Source organism: Solea senegalensis, linkage group LG8, assembly GCF_019176455.1.
Source record: "Solea senegalensis isolate Sse05_10M linkage group LG8, IFAPA_SoseM_1, whole genome shotgun sequence".
Taxonomy (NCBI): domain Eukaryota; kingdom Metazoa; phylum Chordata; class Actinopteri; order Pleuronectiformes; family Soleidae; genus Solea; species Solea senegalensis.
Window position 1 is genome coordinate 23,799,394 of NC_058028.1, and position 18,738 is coordinate 23,818,131.

The following is an 18,738-nucleotide window of genomic DNA, read 5'->3' on the forward strand; positions in this document are numbered from 1 at the left end:
GCCCGTGGGTTGTGCGTCGGGACCATGGTCGGGACGGGGGCACTGTGTAGCTGTAGGCTTGTCAAAGATGGATATTAAAAATCAGTGAAGGAGTGTATGAGAGACCTGGCTTCAGTGTGAACAGTTGTGTAATTTTCGCTTCAAACTGAAAGTTGTATGAGGACTCACGGAGGAAGAGGCGCTTCAGTCGTAGTGAGGTAGCTAATGTAGCTGAGTTGGGGAGGGCTGTAGCTGCTGCTGCTGCTGCTGCTGCTGGGGTTTTTTTTGGAGAGGGAAAACAACATGGCTGCTGTGGAGCTCGAATGGATCCCAGAAACACTGTACAACACGGCTATCTCAGCTGTGGTGGACAACTACAGCCGATCTAGGAGGGACATTCGTTCGCTCCCGGAAAATATACAGTTCGATGTTTACTACAAGGTAAGAGCTGTTGGCCTACAGCCTCCGTGTTTATCTTACAGCCACCAGACTGTGGGGCTCGAGTAGGTAATCAGCTGCTAACTGTTAGCTCAGTATCGATAATGCTACGTTAGCTCTCTAGATGGAAAAAAATCGTTATTTTCTCTGTGACTAAACAACGTTAACCGTTAGATTACCCTACTTACATTTTCTGTAAGTCATAACAGCTGTCACGCTGCTCTTTGTCATGAATGTTTGTGGAAGAAAAAGCCCCAATCGACACTACTGACCCTGGAGCTAATTACATCAGAGACGAAATGAATCGTTGTGACATGTTAACGTCTCTGTCGGGTCATTGTTTGACCCACTTTCATTTCGAGTAGGGCAAACGTTCTGTTTTCAAAATGTCTTGCCTTATTTTAGCCCTCGTGTATTCATTTTTGCAGCTTGAAATAACATACGAATTTTTGTTTCGATGAGACATGTATGTATGTTATTTGACATGTAATGTGTAAACAATGTTGCTTTTTCTGCCGTAATTTGGGCCAACGTTATGAATTTAAGGGTTTAGGAAAGAAAACGTTTATCATCTGCTCCTTTTAGCCTCAGGAAATATATCTGGTAATAGAAGGGCAAATATACGTAAATATTAACAGGCCTGATTCACAAAGAGGGGGCACCTTTTCACATAATTCATTTAGTTTTTGTAACTGGCAGTTTATTGGTAAGCAACGTGATATAATCATACATCTGTAAGAAGTCCAACGTTCAATATTTGGGTTAGGGTTGAAATTAAAAGAATATTCTCAGTTCAGGCTCAATACTGGATGAGAAAGGGAGATGGATTAAGAAAGCCTGAAGAAATCTAGTCAGCATGATATTCCCTCTCATTTCTTGGCATAGGGAAACCAAGTCAGATTTTAAAGCTTCTGGAGCATCCACAGTTTTAGAATCTTAGTGACTCTGTCTGACATCCATGCTCTGTTCTCTGCTGCCAATAACACCAGCAACCAGTTTTCCCAGTACTCGATTTTTAGAGGCATTAAACAGAGCGCAAATGGTGATGAGCACATGTGACAAAAAACAAAACCACAGCTTTTGTATATATGTATACAAAAGCACAGCTTCTATATGTGTACATATATATATCCATACATATATGTATGTGTGTATATATCCATACATACATGTATGTGTGTGTATATATATATATATGTATGTATGTGTATATGTGTATATATATACATGCATACACATACACATGCATATATATATATATATAGTAAAATTGACAACAACATCATGTTCCCATAATTGTACCATTAAAATGAAACAGTCAATGGCTTCTTTAATTGAAATTTAGATTATAATTGGTTACATCCAAATTTTCCACAGTTTTTGGTGACATCTTTCTTCCTTTTCAGGCCCTTTTATCTCCTCTTTTTTTAATCCTTAAGGGTTTTTTCACTTCTACTATTATGTCCCCGGAGATCAGTGTTTGCTTCTGGTTTACTTGGGTAAATGGCCAGGGGAGATGAGACAAATACAAACAGGGCTTTACACAGGTTATTTTGGATGAGTTGTTGTCTTGACAGTCCTATTTTTTGTTTTGTCGTACTCATTAAGGTGGGATGTGTACACAAAGTTATCACACTGGATTGCTCGCACACACACACTCACAGATGTCATAGTAAATTATCCTCAGGCTTTTATTAGAATAGTCACTTTAGCAATTGTCTGCTCTTGTCAATGACCCCCGACTGGCAGCAGGCCACAGTTCTGTCTGATAAATCAGCTGCTTGTGAGTCAGGGTTACTTGAGTTTTAGGCTTTATGTTCCAAAGTAATTTGGAACTTTATACTTCCTCAAACACAATAACAATGTGCCACTTGTCAGCTCTCCATCTGTGGCGTGGAGTAAAGCACATGTGTATTAGGGACTCTCAGACCACTCTGACATTAAGGCAGCAAGCAGCCTTATTACTTTGTTGTTGTTTTTTTAATGAAAATGGTCAGGGAATTTAAGCTCTGTGACAGAAGTAACTCAAATAACTGAAAACTGAAACATAACTGAAAACATTTTACATGACATTCACGTACACTGCAGGCACATGGAGATGAGAACAGGAAACAGATTTTCTTCGTGACCGTTCTTTACTTAGTTTCAGAAAATAATATCATGGAACAAATAACTCTAGAGAAAACAAAGAGCAGAAATTTCTGATGTGAGCCAGTCGATAAAATTAATCTGAAAGTTTTAACTGTACTTTTCATTCACAGCTGATTTGGATGCCTGAAAACACAGTGGGTAGTGTGGACAGCAGGTTTAAGTGAAGCAGAATGAAAACATAGCAGTGTTGATGTAGCACAACAGAGATGTGACCCAATAACTGCAGTCCAGAGCCACAGCCGTGGCTGGTATTGTCCCTAGACCCAACTGTAGAGAGCCATTGAATTTAACAATGTCCCGCTCAGTGCACTTTGATGACCGGATAGACATCAGCACTTTATTTTGTTTCAAATCCTGAATGGTAGACAAAAGTATCACTTAAAACACATTCTGCCAACACAATCCGTGTGGTTGTGCGGTTGTGCCACTGATGGAAGAGTTTACATCTGTTTTAATGTTGTAAATGAGACTGATGCTATTTTTTTCTTTAATCTTTGTGTGTCTTGTAGCTTTACCAGCAGGGCCGGCTCTGCCAGCTCGGAGGGGAGTTCTGTGAGCTGGAGGTGTTTGCTAAAGTGCTGAGGGCCTCAGACAAAAGGTAAAAAGCACATTATACTTTCAGTGATGTTGCTAGGTTTTCAATGTAATGTGTCCTGGGACCCAAGGGCGGTCTTTTAGAAGGGTCCCAGGGACATTTTATGAGACTCAGGGAAATTCAGTGATTACTAATAAAATGTTTTCATTTTTAAGTGCAGCGTTTAACTCGTGTTTGATTTGATATGGTTAGATAAGTGTAGAAAATGCAGAAATGAAAGAAATAAATCCTAAATAATAAAAAATAGCAAATGAAATACTTTGTGGCAACATTGTAAACAAAAATAAATATGACAAATCATATGTTGTGCATTATGAGCAAAATAAGAGTTCACATAAGACTAGCAAACTGAAAAGTGAAGCTTGTAAAAATGATGTCTCTGTAGCACTCCTATTTCAAGTCATCTGATTTTCAGGAAATTGCTGGGAGCCCTGTATGAAACGGCACTCGCATCACGTCAGTCAGTTTCCCAATTGCGGCAGTGGTTTCACTATGGCGTAGCATGGCACAGAGGCTCCCGCACAATGATTAAGATTTCCAAATGGATATTTGCATGTATTGGAACATTTATACATATTGTTATAACATTGGTTATGATGTAGGCTCTGTTGCAATGGGGCAGCGCAATTACTTTATGTGCACCGTAGCGTAGACTCGGGGGGTAATTGGATACATTTTTAATCCTACCACTAGTTGCTATCTATAACATTAAAGTTAAGCTTGACGTGGTCTCTTTCATTGTCCCCCTCCCTGCAGGCACCTCCTCCACCACTGTTTCCAGGCCCTGATGGACCACGGTGTGAAAGTTGCCTCAGTTCTGGCAAACTCCTTCAGCCGCCGCTGTTCCTACATCGCGGAGTCTGACGCCCATGTCAAAGAAAAGGCCATCCAGTTTGGCTTTGTGCTCGGTAAATGACTAGGGTGGGAAGGGTTTCACAAATTTTAGACATTTTGAGTTAGGTACCCCTAATAAATTGGCAGCAGTGACACCCACTGAGGTCTTCTTCTTATCTTGGTTGTGGTGAATGGTTATATATATTATTGTTGTATCTTTATGGTGTCCAACCGGTCTGGCCATTCTCTTTTCTGCATCCAAGCAGTTGAACAGGTGTACTAATGCCTGGACGACTGAGCCATGCCCACATTTGTAACATAAGAGCGAAGCAAAACAAAAGAGGGAATGATAGAAATCAGGATGAGGAGTTTCCTTGGCTGATGCTGATGTCCCTGTGATTTGGAACCAGTTGCATTAAACCTGATGCTCTGATTGCAGGTGGATTCTTGTCTGATGCGGGCTGGTATGGAGATGCAGAGAAAGTGTTTCTGTCGTGCCTGCAGCTGTGTACGCTCCACAGTGAGGTCCTCCATTGCTTCCGGGCTGTGGAATGCTGTGTTAGGTTAGTCACTGTAAGCTATTGACATTCAGAATGTGGTTATATGTAATTTTGATAAAATATGAATTGGTTTATTTACTTATTTATACAGCTTTTAGTTTAACTTTTATGTTTGATGTGTTGTCTATTTATGTGTGATTGTGGATACTGGAATTTCCATATATAGGATGGACACAGTGTCTGTTTGTCAGAGTTGTTAATAAATGTTTGATAGACAGCCAGTGTTGTCACATACAGCTGACTGTGCTCTGCATGCTTCCTTAGCTGAGAAGTGGTGGACATGAGCTCAACACGTTAACAGCATCATTAGTGACTATGTTTGCTACCTTCATTGTTAATCACAGAAAGCGAATACAACATTTAATTTTGACTTAATGAAGGATGCTTGCCCTGCTTTTATGTCTGTGTGTAGATTGACACTAAGCCTCACTCTTGTGTGTACATAGGCTGCTTCATGTCCGCAATGGTAACTGTAAGTATCATCTGGGGGAGGAGACCTTCAAACTTGCTCAGTCTTACATGGACAAACTAGCCAAACATGGCCACCAGGCCAATAAGGCTGCGCTGTATGGTGAGCTTTGTGCCTTGCTCTTCGCCAAAAGCCACTATGATGAGGTATGTAATTGTATCATTGAACTATGAGAGTATTTTAAATAAATAAGTGAAACGCAACTATCATGGCGATGGTACTGACAATTGTGTATCTTCTCTTTTTGTCTGCACATCCTCCCACTTGTCTCTTAGGCATACAGGTGGTGTATAGAGGCTATGAAGGAGATAACGCCAGGGTTGCCTGTCAAAGTAGTGGTTGATGTCCTTCGGCAAGCCTCCAAGGTAACGTTCACAGTGGTGGAGATTTCTGTATTTATATTAAAGGCGATTCCACAGTCAAAGCTGTGTCAGAACATCTGCTCACACTGTGTCAACACTACACTACACAACACTAAAATGAGAAAATGAGGTGTGTCCGTGTGAAGTTTGACCTTGTCTTTCTGCTCCAGGCCTGCGTTGTGAAGAGAGAATTCAGAAAAGCAGAGCAGCTGATCAAACACGCAGTGTTTCTAGCAAGGTAACCTGCTGTGTCTCATAAATCTCAACATTACTCTTGTTGTCCCTTCTTATCATTGATACTGAATGGGTTTTTTGTTTTTTTTTATTTGCAGAGAGCATTTTGGACACAAGCATCCCAAGTACTCTGACACGCTACTAGATTATGGATTTTACTTATTAAATGTTGACAACATATGTCAATCAGTGGCTATTTACCAGGTAAGTAGCAACATAAACATAATGTCTTAATAAAATATTGCCAATAAAGCTGCTGTCGGCAGTATCAGTGGAAAAATAGTTGACTCTCAGAGTCTCAGACACAAGCTGTTAAAATACTTAAGTTTTGGGATGGAGGCTGTCAGCTCTGAATGCCGTGCTGGAATAGCGATTCATTTTCTCTGTACACATTCCAGACGGCGCTGGACATTCGACAGTCTGTGTTTGGTGGGAAGAACATCCATGTTGCCACAGCCCACGAAGACCTGGCCTACTCATCATACGTGCACCAGTACAGCTCTGGGAAATTTGACAATGCCCTGTGAGTGTAATGAATCCAGAGTCAGCTAATTACTTTTGACATGAGCCTCTTGTAGATGATGCATATGAGGATGACTCACACTGTGGTGATCTGTTCTGTTACTCGCTGCTTCAGTGTTAATGTAATGTGGCTGCATACTTTGGCTCTGTGCCATGTGGTATTTTTAAAGCTCCAATCATTTTAGACACTGACACGGATTTAACAGTTGTGTAACTCTGTGGTGCTTTCATTGGATTTCTGTGTACTTGTTCAGATAAGGTAATGCTCTGACCACTGAGACCATGATTCCCCTGAGGAACGTTCAAGCTTGAAAAGTGTTTCTTCATGGGAAACGTTGTACTGCCTCGGAAGCATTTCTTCCTGATAAAGAAGGCAGTTTTCGATTCGTCTGCCATGTTTGTTTCAGCCGCTTTGTTTGTCTCTCAGATTTCATGCAGAACGTGCCATAGACATCATCACTCACATTCTGCCTGAGGACCATCTGCTGCTGGCCTCCTCCAAAAGAGTCAAAGGTAAGACTTGTTTACCTTTAACACTGTATGGACGGCATGATGGGAAGTATCGACAGCCACTATGGCCACTCCACTTTTCTTAGCTGCCCACTATGGTGTATGTTTTTGATTGTACGACACTACATTATACATCAGTCCCATTCTTATGAATGCATTTCACATTTGTTATAAATGTCACAGTGGCATCACATCATGTTTTTGGCCTAAATTCCTTTCAGGTCAACATGGCCAAATGTGTGAGGAAGAACATTGTGTAACCTAAGACTGTTTGCAAGTGGAGACATACAAAACCAGGGCCAGTAGCATTCTTAAAAATCTGTAAGGCTTAAAGTAGTGTAGAGTAGTGAGTACACCAAGCATAAACATAGCAGAAGTGATGTATTTAAAAACCGAAACATACTACGCTTCAGTAGCGCAGCTTTGTTATTGTCTCCATCTGTCTTGACATTGAAATGACTTCCTGTGTGCAGCGCAGTGAGAGTTGTGTATCAGCACCTTATCAGCATCGTGTGAACTGGTTTGACAATAGTATGAAATGAACAAAGTTGCATACGAAAGGCTTTTGCACACAGAATTTGTGCAAATGATTTACTCATATTTTCAGCATTTACAATGGCTGCGTAATGTTCAACATTCTTTTTGATAAAACTATAAGGATGACATGTGAAGGGGGGTAATATTAACACACTGTAATCTTTGTAGTCGAGGATGTGAAGAAGTTATGAAGAAATCTGAGGGACACGTTTGTGAGAAAGAAAAGAAAGGCAGGGTGAGGTGAGGAGTGGGCAGGCAGGTGGCAGAATGAAGAGGAGGTGGCGATGTTTTTTAGATCAATTGAATTCATTCAGGAGGTAGGCCATCAACATTTACATTTAAGAAAAATGTTGTATCTATATTGACAGTTAGTCCTTTTTATAGTACACAGACAAGGCCAGCAGACCCAACACCAGACCTAAAAAGTGAGGGGCAGAGTAGTTGGTTGGTTACTCCAAAGCCACCAAAGAAGAAAAGAGAGTATTGACAGTATGATGGAGGACTATATAAAATAAAAAAAGGAAGCTAGGGAAGCTGAAAGAGAGCTGCAGAGGGATCACATCACCCTCTTCCTCTTAAGCTTGGCACCTGGAATGAGGTGTCTGCCCCCCGACAGACACTAATGACGGAAATTTAAATTGCCGGAGTTGTCAAGAGGCAGCGTACTGTGGAGCGATGTATCTGTCGCAGATCCCGAATTACACACATCTATTTTGACAGTTGATTAATTGTTTTGTTTTTTTTAAGAATTAAAACTTAAATTAAAAATGTAAAGTGTTTTCTTATTTCTCAGCTTCTTAAATGTGAATATTTTGTGGTTTCTTTGCTCCGTATAACAAAGACAAACAAGACATTTGAAAAATATCTTAATTTCCAGATTTGAAAAACAATGGTGAACCTTTTTCAACCTTTTCTGACTTTGTATGGACCAAACAAGTATTGGATTAATTGAGAAATTAATCGACAGCGAAGTCCAAGCGAGCAGCCTAGTCTAATTTAATACACACCTGCATTTCCTTTGTTTCTTCCAGCGCTGATCCTAGAGGAAATTGCCATTGACTGCCACAACAAAGAGACAGAAGAGCGCCTCCTGCAGGAGGCTCATGATCTGCACCTCTCCTCTCTTCAGCTGGCCAAGAAGGCTTTCGGAGAGTTCAACGTCCAGACAGCCAAACACTACGGCAATTTAGGACGACTCTACCAATCTATGAGGAAGTTCAAGGTAACATGTATTTTGAATTATAAAGAGATCTTTTAGTATATTCATTAACTGTTTTGTGTCAATATTTCCGGTTGGTTGTTGACTGTATGTTAACCTTTCTTCAGGAAGCGGAGGAGATGCATATCAAAGCCATCCAGATCAAGGAGCAGCTCCTGGGCCACGAGGACTACGAGGTAGCTTTGTCTGTGGGTCACCTGGCCTCCCTCTACAACTACGACATGAACCAATATGAAGATGCTGAGAGACTCTACCTGCGGTCCATCGCCATCGGTCAGTCACACTTCACTCATACGTCATGCCTTACACACTTAATAATGAATGAAACTCCTGCTTTATCCATCCCTTCTTGTGAGTGAATCCTTTAAATGTGGTGCAAACACTTACTTGGATTCAACCAGATTGTGGTTGTTTTGCCTTGTAAATGCATTATTTTGAGAACACTGTGAGATAATCCTTTGGCACACATGATCAGTTGGACTAGGTCATAGATCACCATCCATTTTCTTCACATGAAAGTTGTGTAACAGTTACAGTTTTTCCCATTAATTAAATGAACTGTGGTGGCCTGCTTTCATTTCCGATTGAGCCAAACATTTTAATACACTTACTCATAATAATCTTAATAATTAACCCCAGTGTTTTGCTCTGTTGCTTCATCATAGAGCAGTTTCCAGTGCTCTTTGCTCAACATGCAGAAGTGACCAAAGGCGCTGCTGGCCTTGGGTCACTTCTGCATAGTGTGTCTAGGGGCTTAAGGTCGAAGTTAGTTAATTAGGCCTCTTAGCTGACTTTGTAACTCATGCTTGTGTTTTTTTAAAGATCTTAAGTTAGACATTAGCAGCTTAATTAGCTGTGCAATGAAATGATTCTGTACCTTTGTCTTCACAGGAAAGAAGCTGTTTGGAGAAGGTTACAGTGGGCTGGAGTACGACTACAGAGGCCTCATCAAACTCTACAACTCAGTAGGAAATTATGAGAAGGTGTTTGAATACCACAACGTGCTGTCCAACTGGAATCGACTGAGGGACCGTCAGTTTGCTGTGGCAGACGCCCTGGAGGACGTCAACACCACGCCACAGCAGACCCAGGAGGTGGTGCAAGCTTTCTTATTGGCTCAGAGCTTGGGCCCCACTCGCCCCTGTCTCGGCTGATTTTTATGAGGGATTAGACGAAGAGGAGGAAAAAAAAAGACACGTGGGGGTTGGCCTGGTGAGGACACAGTATAAACCCAAATGTGATGCTTCCGTTGCACACAATTAATTAGAAACACACAAATCATTTCAAGCATCACTGGCAGGTGAGTTGGCTCGTGTAGGTCGGCTACACCTGCCAGCATGAACTCAACGTACACACAAACACATGTAGTCATGGAATATTAAAGTAGAAAAGACACATCATCAAACCTCGTTGACACCCACACAAGCCACTGAGATGCAGCTTCACCCCACAGTGCAGATCTCTGCATTTCTCAAAGAGAAAGAGACTGAGGAGGGATTTAAAAAAAAAAAAGCAAAGGAAAGACCTCAAATATCCTGTAAGGAAGACAAATGAACTCTCCTCTCCTCTGCTTGTGTTTCGCTCACCTTTTACTTTTCAGTTTGGAACCTGAGGACATTTTTTTGCTTTTGTATTTGAGCCAGTGTCGATCTGAATGCCATGAGACTCATCACTGATCCAAACCATGTTCTCCGGGAGCGTGTAAGTGACAGAGCATCAGGAACACAACGTCCATCAGCACCATCGCTCAGTGGATCATAGACGAAAGTTGTCAAATATTTTTGACACTTGTACAGTGAAATGCAGATTGTACACTTCAATTTCAGCTGGTCATTTTCTGTGCAAGGGAATGTAAGTGGAACCTAAGAAGACGCCCTGTGTGGAGCCATTTGAAGAGAAATTAAATAGTGGAATGTGTTCAATCAGTGGGTTTATTGTTACACACAAAAACAACAGGCTTGACATGTTTGTTTTCAGTTTATTTAATCTTGTTTTCAGGTTTCTTTTGTCCCCGCTTAGTCCTGACATAGCATCATTAAAATGCCAATAACTTATATGCAGAAGTGTATGTTTGTGTAGCCCTTTTATTTATGCTTCCCCTATGAAATGAGCCGAACAACAAGACACCTATACTAAAAACAAGGGACATGAAAAGGAGTGAGAAGAGGAAAAAGCTACATGCACAGTCTTAGAAGCCTCCTGTTATCTGTTATACTGATGGTGTGGCCTCCTGTGTGTGTGTGTGTGTGTGTGTGTGTGTTTGTGTAAGTACAGATTGATCTCTGGTTGCCCAAGTGCTTCACTGATGACTACCAGCCTTACACCAGCTTGCACTTATCTGTCTATACATGGACCCATACTTTGAAGTGCTAAATAAATGTAGACCCTTAAGGGCACTACAATGGGGACCAATATTGTAAGTGTGTGTGTGTGTGTGTGGATGTGTCTGTAACCTCTTAAGGACCTTTTCTGGCATAAATGCTGGCCTTGTGAGGACCAGCAGTCCTCATGGAGACCAAAACCTGTGAGGCCAAACCTCATTTCTGAGGAACTGGTTAAGTTTATGGCCAAGATTTGAATGGTGGTTAGGTTAGACAATAAATGTATAAAAATGGTTATGGTTAAAGTTAAGGATAATGCTTTATTTAGGCTGTCAAATCAGTGGAAATCAATGCAGAGTCCTGAGAAGAACAAATGCACAAACCCGTCTGTGTGTAGCTGTGCATGTGGCTTTTTCTCTCCACTTTGTTGGCTCAGCTATATCCCATTGATGCAAAAGTTCAGTCAAAATATTCCTGAACAAAATCTCGTCTGCTGTTTCATAAAAGAGCTCAACCGTCTTTGCTTGCAGTGGTGTTGCCTTCCACTCACAACGGACCAAGAGGGAAAACAAGCAAACAGCCAGTGACGTGACCTCAGCAATTTGACCCTGTGTCTCTCTTCCCCACAGCAATTGAAGTGCACTGATTCATATCAGATAATTATGACCCATCAGTGTTATATCAGCTCTATGGTCATTCTCATAACATAAACCGCAAAGTGTAGTCTTAACAACCATTATTTTCATTATTGATAGATCTGTTGATTATTTTTGCAATGGTTTTATTGCTTTGTCCATTAAACATAGTCTGTTCACTGCTATAGTAAAGAGTAAAGAAACAAAATTCATTGATTAATTCAATAATAGTAACTCTAGTATTAACCAAATGTAAGGATCCAATTGGTTGCTTTGCTTTGACGTGAGATATGTGGTCACACTACTCTCAAAAATAACCTCTCTGTGATTAGGAACAACTGTGTAAACTCAAATGTATCTTTGGCATTTCTGTGCTGACATTTCCTCTATTTTCCATGCAATGTATCTAGAATAGTAATCAGGACGCCCTGCCTCACAATGATGAAAGAGGCTAAATTTAGACCCAAATCTAATGGCTTCTACCCTGGTCCATGTCCCACCCGTCCACAGGGTTGTCATCCTACAAAACAAACTAACACACGCTGATGAACACAGCCTATTTGAGCTGATGGCTAATATGATATAAATGTCTGCTTTGCTTGTGAGATTGTGTAAAATGTGAAGTGATTTCTTTGACCATGTTGAACTGAGCGTAGTTCACCTCGCAGGTCTCAGCCCAGAGGCTGGACATGCAGATAGTTCTGATTTTACATTACAAGTTCCACTTGAACTGAATAAATAAGTCTATTAAAAAAAAAAAAAGAAACCAAAACTATGTGCCTCATGGCTGAATATGATCAAGATGTGAGTAAAATGCAGAAGTTGAGATGACAATTTTAATGTGTGAAGAAACAGCAGAGGAAATTTTGCTCCCTGGTGGAAAATTGTTCAGGCATTAATGTGTGCAACATAACCCACAATGTGATGCCTTCAGTAAAATACCCCGCTGTTTTTTTTTTAAAATTCATGAATGAAGACATGAAGCTCTGTGTGGATGTTGCTTCAGTGCTGTTGGACGTCTCTCCCCCCCCCGACATAGTGAGTTAGTGGGTCCAGCTGAGGAGATCCAGCCTTAGTCTTAAAAGGACACTCAGCTCTACTTGTGGTGCTTTTGGCTTCAGCAGACATACTCAGTCCCACACACACACACACACACACACACACACACACACACACACACACACACACACACACACACACACACAGCCTCCCACTCAGTGAAGGAGAAGAGAGATGATAAGATTTACAGATAAGTGTCGAGCTCGACTTATCACAATCTTTCAGTCGTGTAATTCTTTAAGTTTAATCCGTTCTCTGTTCATTCCACCTGCCTCATCACCTGCTTCACTGACTGCTCTCACATAAAGGTCACTTCTAAAAATGTTGCATTGCATCCTGGTCTAATAGTGATGTTTTCTCTCCCCCCACTCATTTTGACATGAAGCATTTTCCCACTATACTTAGTTTCTTGTTATGATGTCCTGTTTTCTGATTGGGCAGCAATCCATGTAAACAATAGAGCACTGTTGGAATGTTTTGGGCATCTTTGATTTTTAAGAATGACCCTGAGAACACAGCTGACTGATGGGATGTCGGAGACGTATGTTCTGGACAGGGAGTGACATGGTGAAGAGGGGGAGGAAGGTCAGAGGACGGGGAAGACGGACAAGCGCTCACTGAAGCTGCAATCTCTTTTGTTTCTAAGAGTTCGGATGAGACGAGCGACACCAAATGTGATGAGGGAATGTTTCACTGTTGTCTTGTTACTGCTTCACTGTTAGCTGCAAAAAAACATTAAAACTTATACTGTATCCTTGATTTGTTTTTCTCATGTTTTCACACCGACACTCTGATCACACAGCAGAGCAGTAAAGTGAAAACAGGCCCAGACGGAAGGAAATTAGATTTTGTTTATACAATTTAAAAACACTTCAACATGTGTTATTTTGGCCATATTTTGTTTATTTTATTAGGATTATATATATATATATATGTATATATATATATATATATATATATATATATATATATGTGTATGTATATATATATATATATATATATATGTATATATATATATATATATATATATATGTATATATATATATATATATGTACATATATATATATATATACATATAATTTAATGTCATTTATTGTGGGTGTGAAACATTTGTCTGGTTTGACTTTATTAAAGCAGAAACTTCTCTCAAACAAACTGAGATAATAACAACCCTCAACATAATCTGCATAAATATCACAAATATACAAATAAACAAGGGTGATATATGTCAAACCAGTGCAAACCATTATAATGTGTGAGTGACACACAAAGCAAAAATAACAATACACACACACATATCCCTTTAGGTCATGCATTAACAATAAATATGATTGTTCCCACACAAGTGCAATGTAAGTAAGCCCTGCGTACATGAGTGTCAACTGCAATTATGGCTATTTAGTAGCACAAAACATATAACACCGAGGTGAGGAGGTGAACAGTGTAACATCATAGGTCAGCTCCACAGCCTGGTCTGAGTTTTGCTATTTGACTTTTCTGCAAACCACGGGACATGTTTGAACCCTTGTGATTCTGTTCAGAGGCACTCAGCTTTTTTTCTCTGGCTCGTCATCAGTGAGGTATTTAACATGAATCCATATGCACCATATCTGCGGAGAAAAGATTGCAAGTGCATGTTCAACCTCAACCCACTGAGCAGCAACTACGTGTGTCAACAACTCATCATCGCAGGTTAAAGGGTGTTAAAAGGCGAGTTCCTACCTCCACTGACAGAGCCAGGAGTCGGCCTGCAGCCAGCACCATCGTCCCCACAGCCTGGATCCACAGAGGCAGTAAATCCCACTCACACACATACAGCCACAGAGGGAGGCAGTGCAGCCCGCTCACCACCAGCGTGCCCAGCACGGTCCGAAAGCCTGACATAAGGAGCAAATGAATCATCAACTTTACAAGTTTAACGTTAAATCCACACATTTCTCAGCTGTAGTTTTCAAATGAGTTCACACAAGGCTGATTAAGTCTATCAGCTCCACATGTGTTGTCACAGTTTTCTTACTTTCTTACTATTATTTTAGCCGGGGGTAAGAACGGTGGCACATGCTCAGAGCGACCAGGAGAGACTGAGTCCCACTCTGGTCCAAAAGAGTTAGTTAGTTCAGTAACATAATCTTTGTCTTCTAATGTCATTAGAGCATGGTGAGCATGAATCAAGTGTGTATCTTCAATCGCAGCCTTGTCCACTTTGCAAAATGTGATTTCGATAAGAAAAGGGTTAACTGTTCAACATCAGCATCGACCTCAACTTACTGACGGTGGACAGCAGAAGCAGTTACCGTTTGCCATGACGGCCTGTATGAGAGCCGGGCTGCTGCTGAAGCTGTTCTTCCACTGGTCGCCTCTGGTGCTGTGGTTACACACAAACACACACCACTCCACTGAAGACACCAGCCAACCCCACTGCACCACAACACACACAAGAAACCTTTAGCACCATTATTAAGAACACAGCAAGTCAAATGTATCAACAAACAGCACCATTATAAATGTGAACAACTTTATTATCTCCAATTATACTTTTATTAGGTTATCTATTTTTAGATGTTCCATTATGTTCATGCCTGTCTTAAATTGTGTTTTCTGTGTTGATCAGATGTGGCACATCTTCTTCAGGCTGTGCACTGAGAATTTCATTGTATTCTCCTGTAAATTAAACTATTCTATTCTATTCTATATACTGTAGCTACTGTAAGTCTAAAATAAAGTATATATATGTATATATATACATATATATATATGTATATATGTATATATATATATGTATATATATATATATATATATACATATATATATATATATATATACATATATATATATTAAATGACTTTAAATGTGACAATTGTACATCAAAGCCTTGCCCAACGCACTGAATGTAACATTTACTGTAAATGTTACATTCAATGTTATATATATGAAGAATATGTAAACGATTTACATATTCTTCATAACATTTTAATTTCATACTATTTTATTCTCTATACTTGTATTTCTTCTTAATGTATGTATATATACGTGTGTGTGTGTGTGTGTGTATACTGTATATACTGTACAATGTGTTACATACTGAATCAGCAGACCTTAAACAGTAGGCCCCACAGCATTCCTCTGCCAACATTGTCCACCACTACGTCCAGCCAGGCCCCAAATTTAGAGGTCTGACCCAGCCTCCTCGCCAGCCACCCATCCACTCCTGCACAGAACACAGCATGACACAGTGGAGCACTCAGCAACTCCAACAACACGCAACACTGATAATACATTTAACTTCATGTCAAAGGGTCACAAAAAGTTGCTGACAGGGGAAATTCTTCAGTGTTATAAAGCTTTATACTTTGATTATAATATTCTATATAATAACAATAACAATATCATATTGTTTTAATATTTATTTTTAATTTTTCACTGACACATGCTACATTACCATCAAGTGTTATGGAGACTGAGTAGAGAGGGACAAACAGTGTCGGTGTCTCAAAGTATGTCCACGCAGCAAACACCAGAGCGATCCTAATGTATCCTGGAAGACACACACACACACACACGTCTCTGTAAAATGCTAAACGCTAAAATAATAACATGTATCACTATGTTTTCAGTCCTACTCTTTCAGTTTCACTTTAACACAACATTATTTACTGTGTCTACATGCAATTCAGTTCTCCCTAGGTGAAATTAACTTTTCAGATATCAGTAACTTTCATTAAAGATACCTTTAGTTGGCTAATTGACTCTTCCATTCATGTGTATTGTGTCGTTCTCATTTCAGATATATATAATTCACTTATACATATTTAAGTACATTTAAGTATATATATATATATATATATAGTCCACGTTCGAATAACTCGAGCCACAATGTAGGTATCTATATTTTCCTTTATAGATACTAAGTTTTAACTAGTCATAACGACGCTATCGATATCTTAATCTGGAATTGTGACGAGTCAAATGAACATATCAATTCAGTCACAACAGTCACATATGGCCGCGTCATAGACAAACATCTGCTCAGAACAAATTAAGAATAAACTAATATTGCAATAGGAAATGCACTCGTGTGTTTCGTTTCCCACCAATAATATTCGGCCAGAACAGCAGGACGTCGAGTCCCATGTCCGCGCTCAGTATCTACAGATGGAGGAAGGACAGAGGATGAAACCTGTGCTACAGACTCTGTGACACACCACCTCAAATACACGTCCGCTGACGAGTTCGTGGGCTCCCGTTGTGTTCACGGTCTGCTGCCTCAGCTATGGCGGCTTTAAACGTGACGTGTTCACGACGGCGCGTCTCATGTTCGTCACACCCACGAGAGGAGACGACGTGTGTGCGTGTGTGTGTGTGTGTACTTCCTGCGCGCGCGCACACACGCACAGTGAGACTTCTTAGTGAGGACACATCATTGACGTGATGTATTCCCTAGCTCCTTACCCTTACCTTAACCATCACAACTAAATGCCTACTTTAACCCTTACCTTAACCTAAACCCATTTCTAACCCTTACCCTAAAACCAGGTCTTAACCCTGAAAAAGCCATTTAAAGTTGCAGAATGTCCCCACAAAGATTTTTTTTTTACGTGTTTTGACCTCACAAATATAAGTACACACACACACACACACAAGCCCTCCATCCTCCTCCAGAAAACACAACACTCACTAGTTATTGAATGACAACTTCACACTTCTCGTCAGGATAACCACTGCATCCCATAATAATGTAATTGACATAGAAAACTTGAAGTGCGAAGGCTAATTACAAACATTAAAGCCACAATGAAACCTAAATAAATAAATCGATACACAAATAAACAAATAAAAGGTGCTCTGAGGACCTAACTATCATGACTTCTTCAGTAGTTATGAGATTCCATACAGTCAATAAGATAAAAATAACATACATTTGTTGGACAATCTAATTTACAAAATGCAAAGAAAAGAAAAATGTGACATGATAAATATTACAATAATTATAGGTAAATATACAATTCACAGACTATCTGTACCAAGTTTCAGAAATGTGCTTAATTATTCTTTTCTCTATATTAACTGCTGCTGTATCTAATTAAGTAATTATTACACTTGTTGATGTGACGTGTCACGTTTAATGTTCTCACAATAAATACTACGTCACCGGGGGTGGATTGTTTTTTTTTGTTAATTTATTTATTTATGTATTTTTTTTGCTGCGCCTTGCCTTGGAAACTACGGTAACTCTTCCAGGCCGGCCCACATTGTGAGCCCGGAAGAGTTACCGTAGTTACCGAAGAAAGACGCAGGCGCCGCAAAACTAAATAACAGTCACTATATTTCTGGAAGTCTGGCCCTTAAGCATTGCTATCATATTCAATATTGTATATTCATATGAGTTACATGAGTGACTTGTTATGTGTATATGTTTTATATATGTACAGTAACCTTCTCATTTAAAAGGTTTTCTTTGTTTTTTACTAGTAAAAACTACCTTATGAAACTGTCATCAAAGCAAAAGGTGGCCACTTTGAAGAACCTTATGTATTAAACATATTCTGGTCTAATCTGCAATAAAGAAAATAATGAAAATCAAGGAAAACCACTGAATTAAAAGGTGTGTACTAAATTTTACACTGTTTGTACTGGCCGATTTATGTAAAACTGTTGGAAGGTGGTTGATGTTGTTAAGAGCAGCCACAAGATGGGGCTACGCACTTTTCTTTTTACATCACGTTCGTTTCCCACACATTAACAGCTTAGTAATGACTGCGCATAAGATAACGGCTTTATGTGTATATATATATATATACATATATATATATATATATATATGTGTGTGTGTGTCTATACATATATATGTATATATATATATACATATATATGTATATATGTATATATTTATGTATATATACATATATGTATACACATATTTTTATATATATTTTTTCGTTATTAAATTTGTGTAAAATAAAGGAATTAATTCTGTGGAGAATAGGTGGTGACAACACTGTGGTGTGCGTGTGTCCGCCGTTGTAGTTGTGTTTACAAGCATGTGAGGGAAGGCGCTTGGTCAACTGACCTGTGGAGTCCGATCATGTGACAGAATGGAGGCGTCGCTGAAAACGTTCACCCGTTCACCACACACACATACGCACACACACCACCAGGAAACCTATTTCACAACAAATGGATAAGGCGAAACACTCCCGAGGCTAAGTAAGCTGCTAACATTCAACTCCTCATATTGCAGTGAAATGAGGGCAGCATGGGGGCCAAAGAGTCGAGGATAGGATTCCTGTCGTATGACGAGGCCGCGAAGAGAG

General features: G+C 39.9%; 3 protein-coding genes across 8 annotated transcripts in view; 2 read left to right on the top strand and 1 right to left on the bottom strand.

Moving 5' to 3' along the window:
• On the top strand, positions 1-12,128 carry appbp2 (amyloid beta precursor protein (cytoplasmic tail) binding protein 2). Its single transcript, XM_044032091.1, has 13 exons — positions 1-420; positions 3,078-3,166; positions 3,920-4,071; positions 4,437-4,560; positions 5,004-5,172; positions 5,302-5,391; positions 5,559-5,626; positions 5,721-5,826; positions 6,021-6,145; positions 6,572-6,657; positions 8,223-8,413; positions 8,518-8,683; positions 9,302-12,128. Exons 1-13 carry the CDS (start codon positions 283-285, stop codon positions 9,562-9,564), a joined length of 1,767 nt encoding a protein of 588 aa, XP_043888026.1. The 5' UTR covers positions 1-282; the 3' UTR covers positions 9,565-12,128.
• Positions 12,129-13,550: 1,422 nt separating this feature from the next.
• si:ch1073-145m9.1 (phosphatidylinositol phosphate synthase) lies at positions 13,551-16,733 on the bottom strand. Its single transcript, XM_044032509.1, has 6 exons — positions 16,519-16,733; positions 15,867-15,962; positions 15,523-15,635; positions 14,721-14,844; positions 14,149-14,303; positions 13,551-14,036 (listed from the first exon to the last, which is right to left on the bottom strand). Exons 1-6 carry the CDS (start codon positions 16,556-16,558, stop codon positions 13,974-13,976), a joined length of 591 nt encoding a protein of 196 aa, XP_043888444.1. The 5' UTR covers positions 16,559-16,733; the 3' UTR covers positions 13,551-13,973.
• A 1,802-nt stretch (positions 16,734-18,535) lies between these two features.
• usp32 (ubiquitin specific peptidase 32) overlaps positions 18,536-18,738 on the top strand; it is a 49,736-nt gene continuing 49,533 nt past the window's right edge. For all 6 annotated transcript variants that reach the window (XM_044031661.1, XM_044031662.1, XM_044031665.1 and 3 more), the window contains exon 1: positions 18,536-18,738. In XM_044031661.1, coding sequence (XP_043887596.1) covers positions 18,681-18,738 — 58 coding nt within the window. In that variant the 5' untranslated portion in view covers positions 18,536-18,680.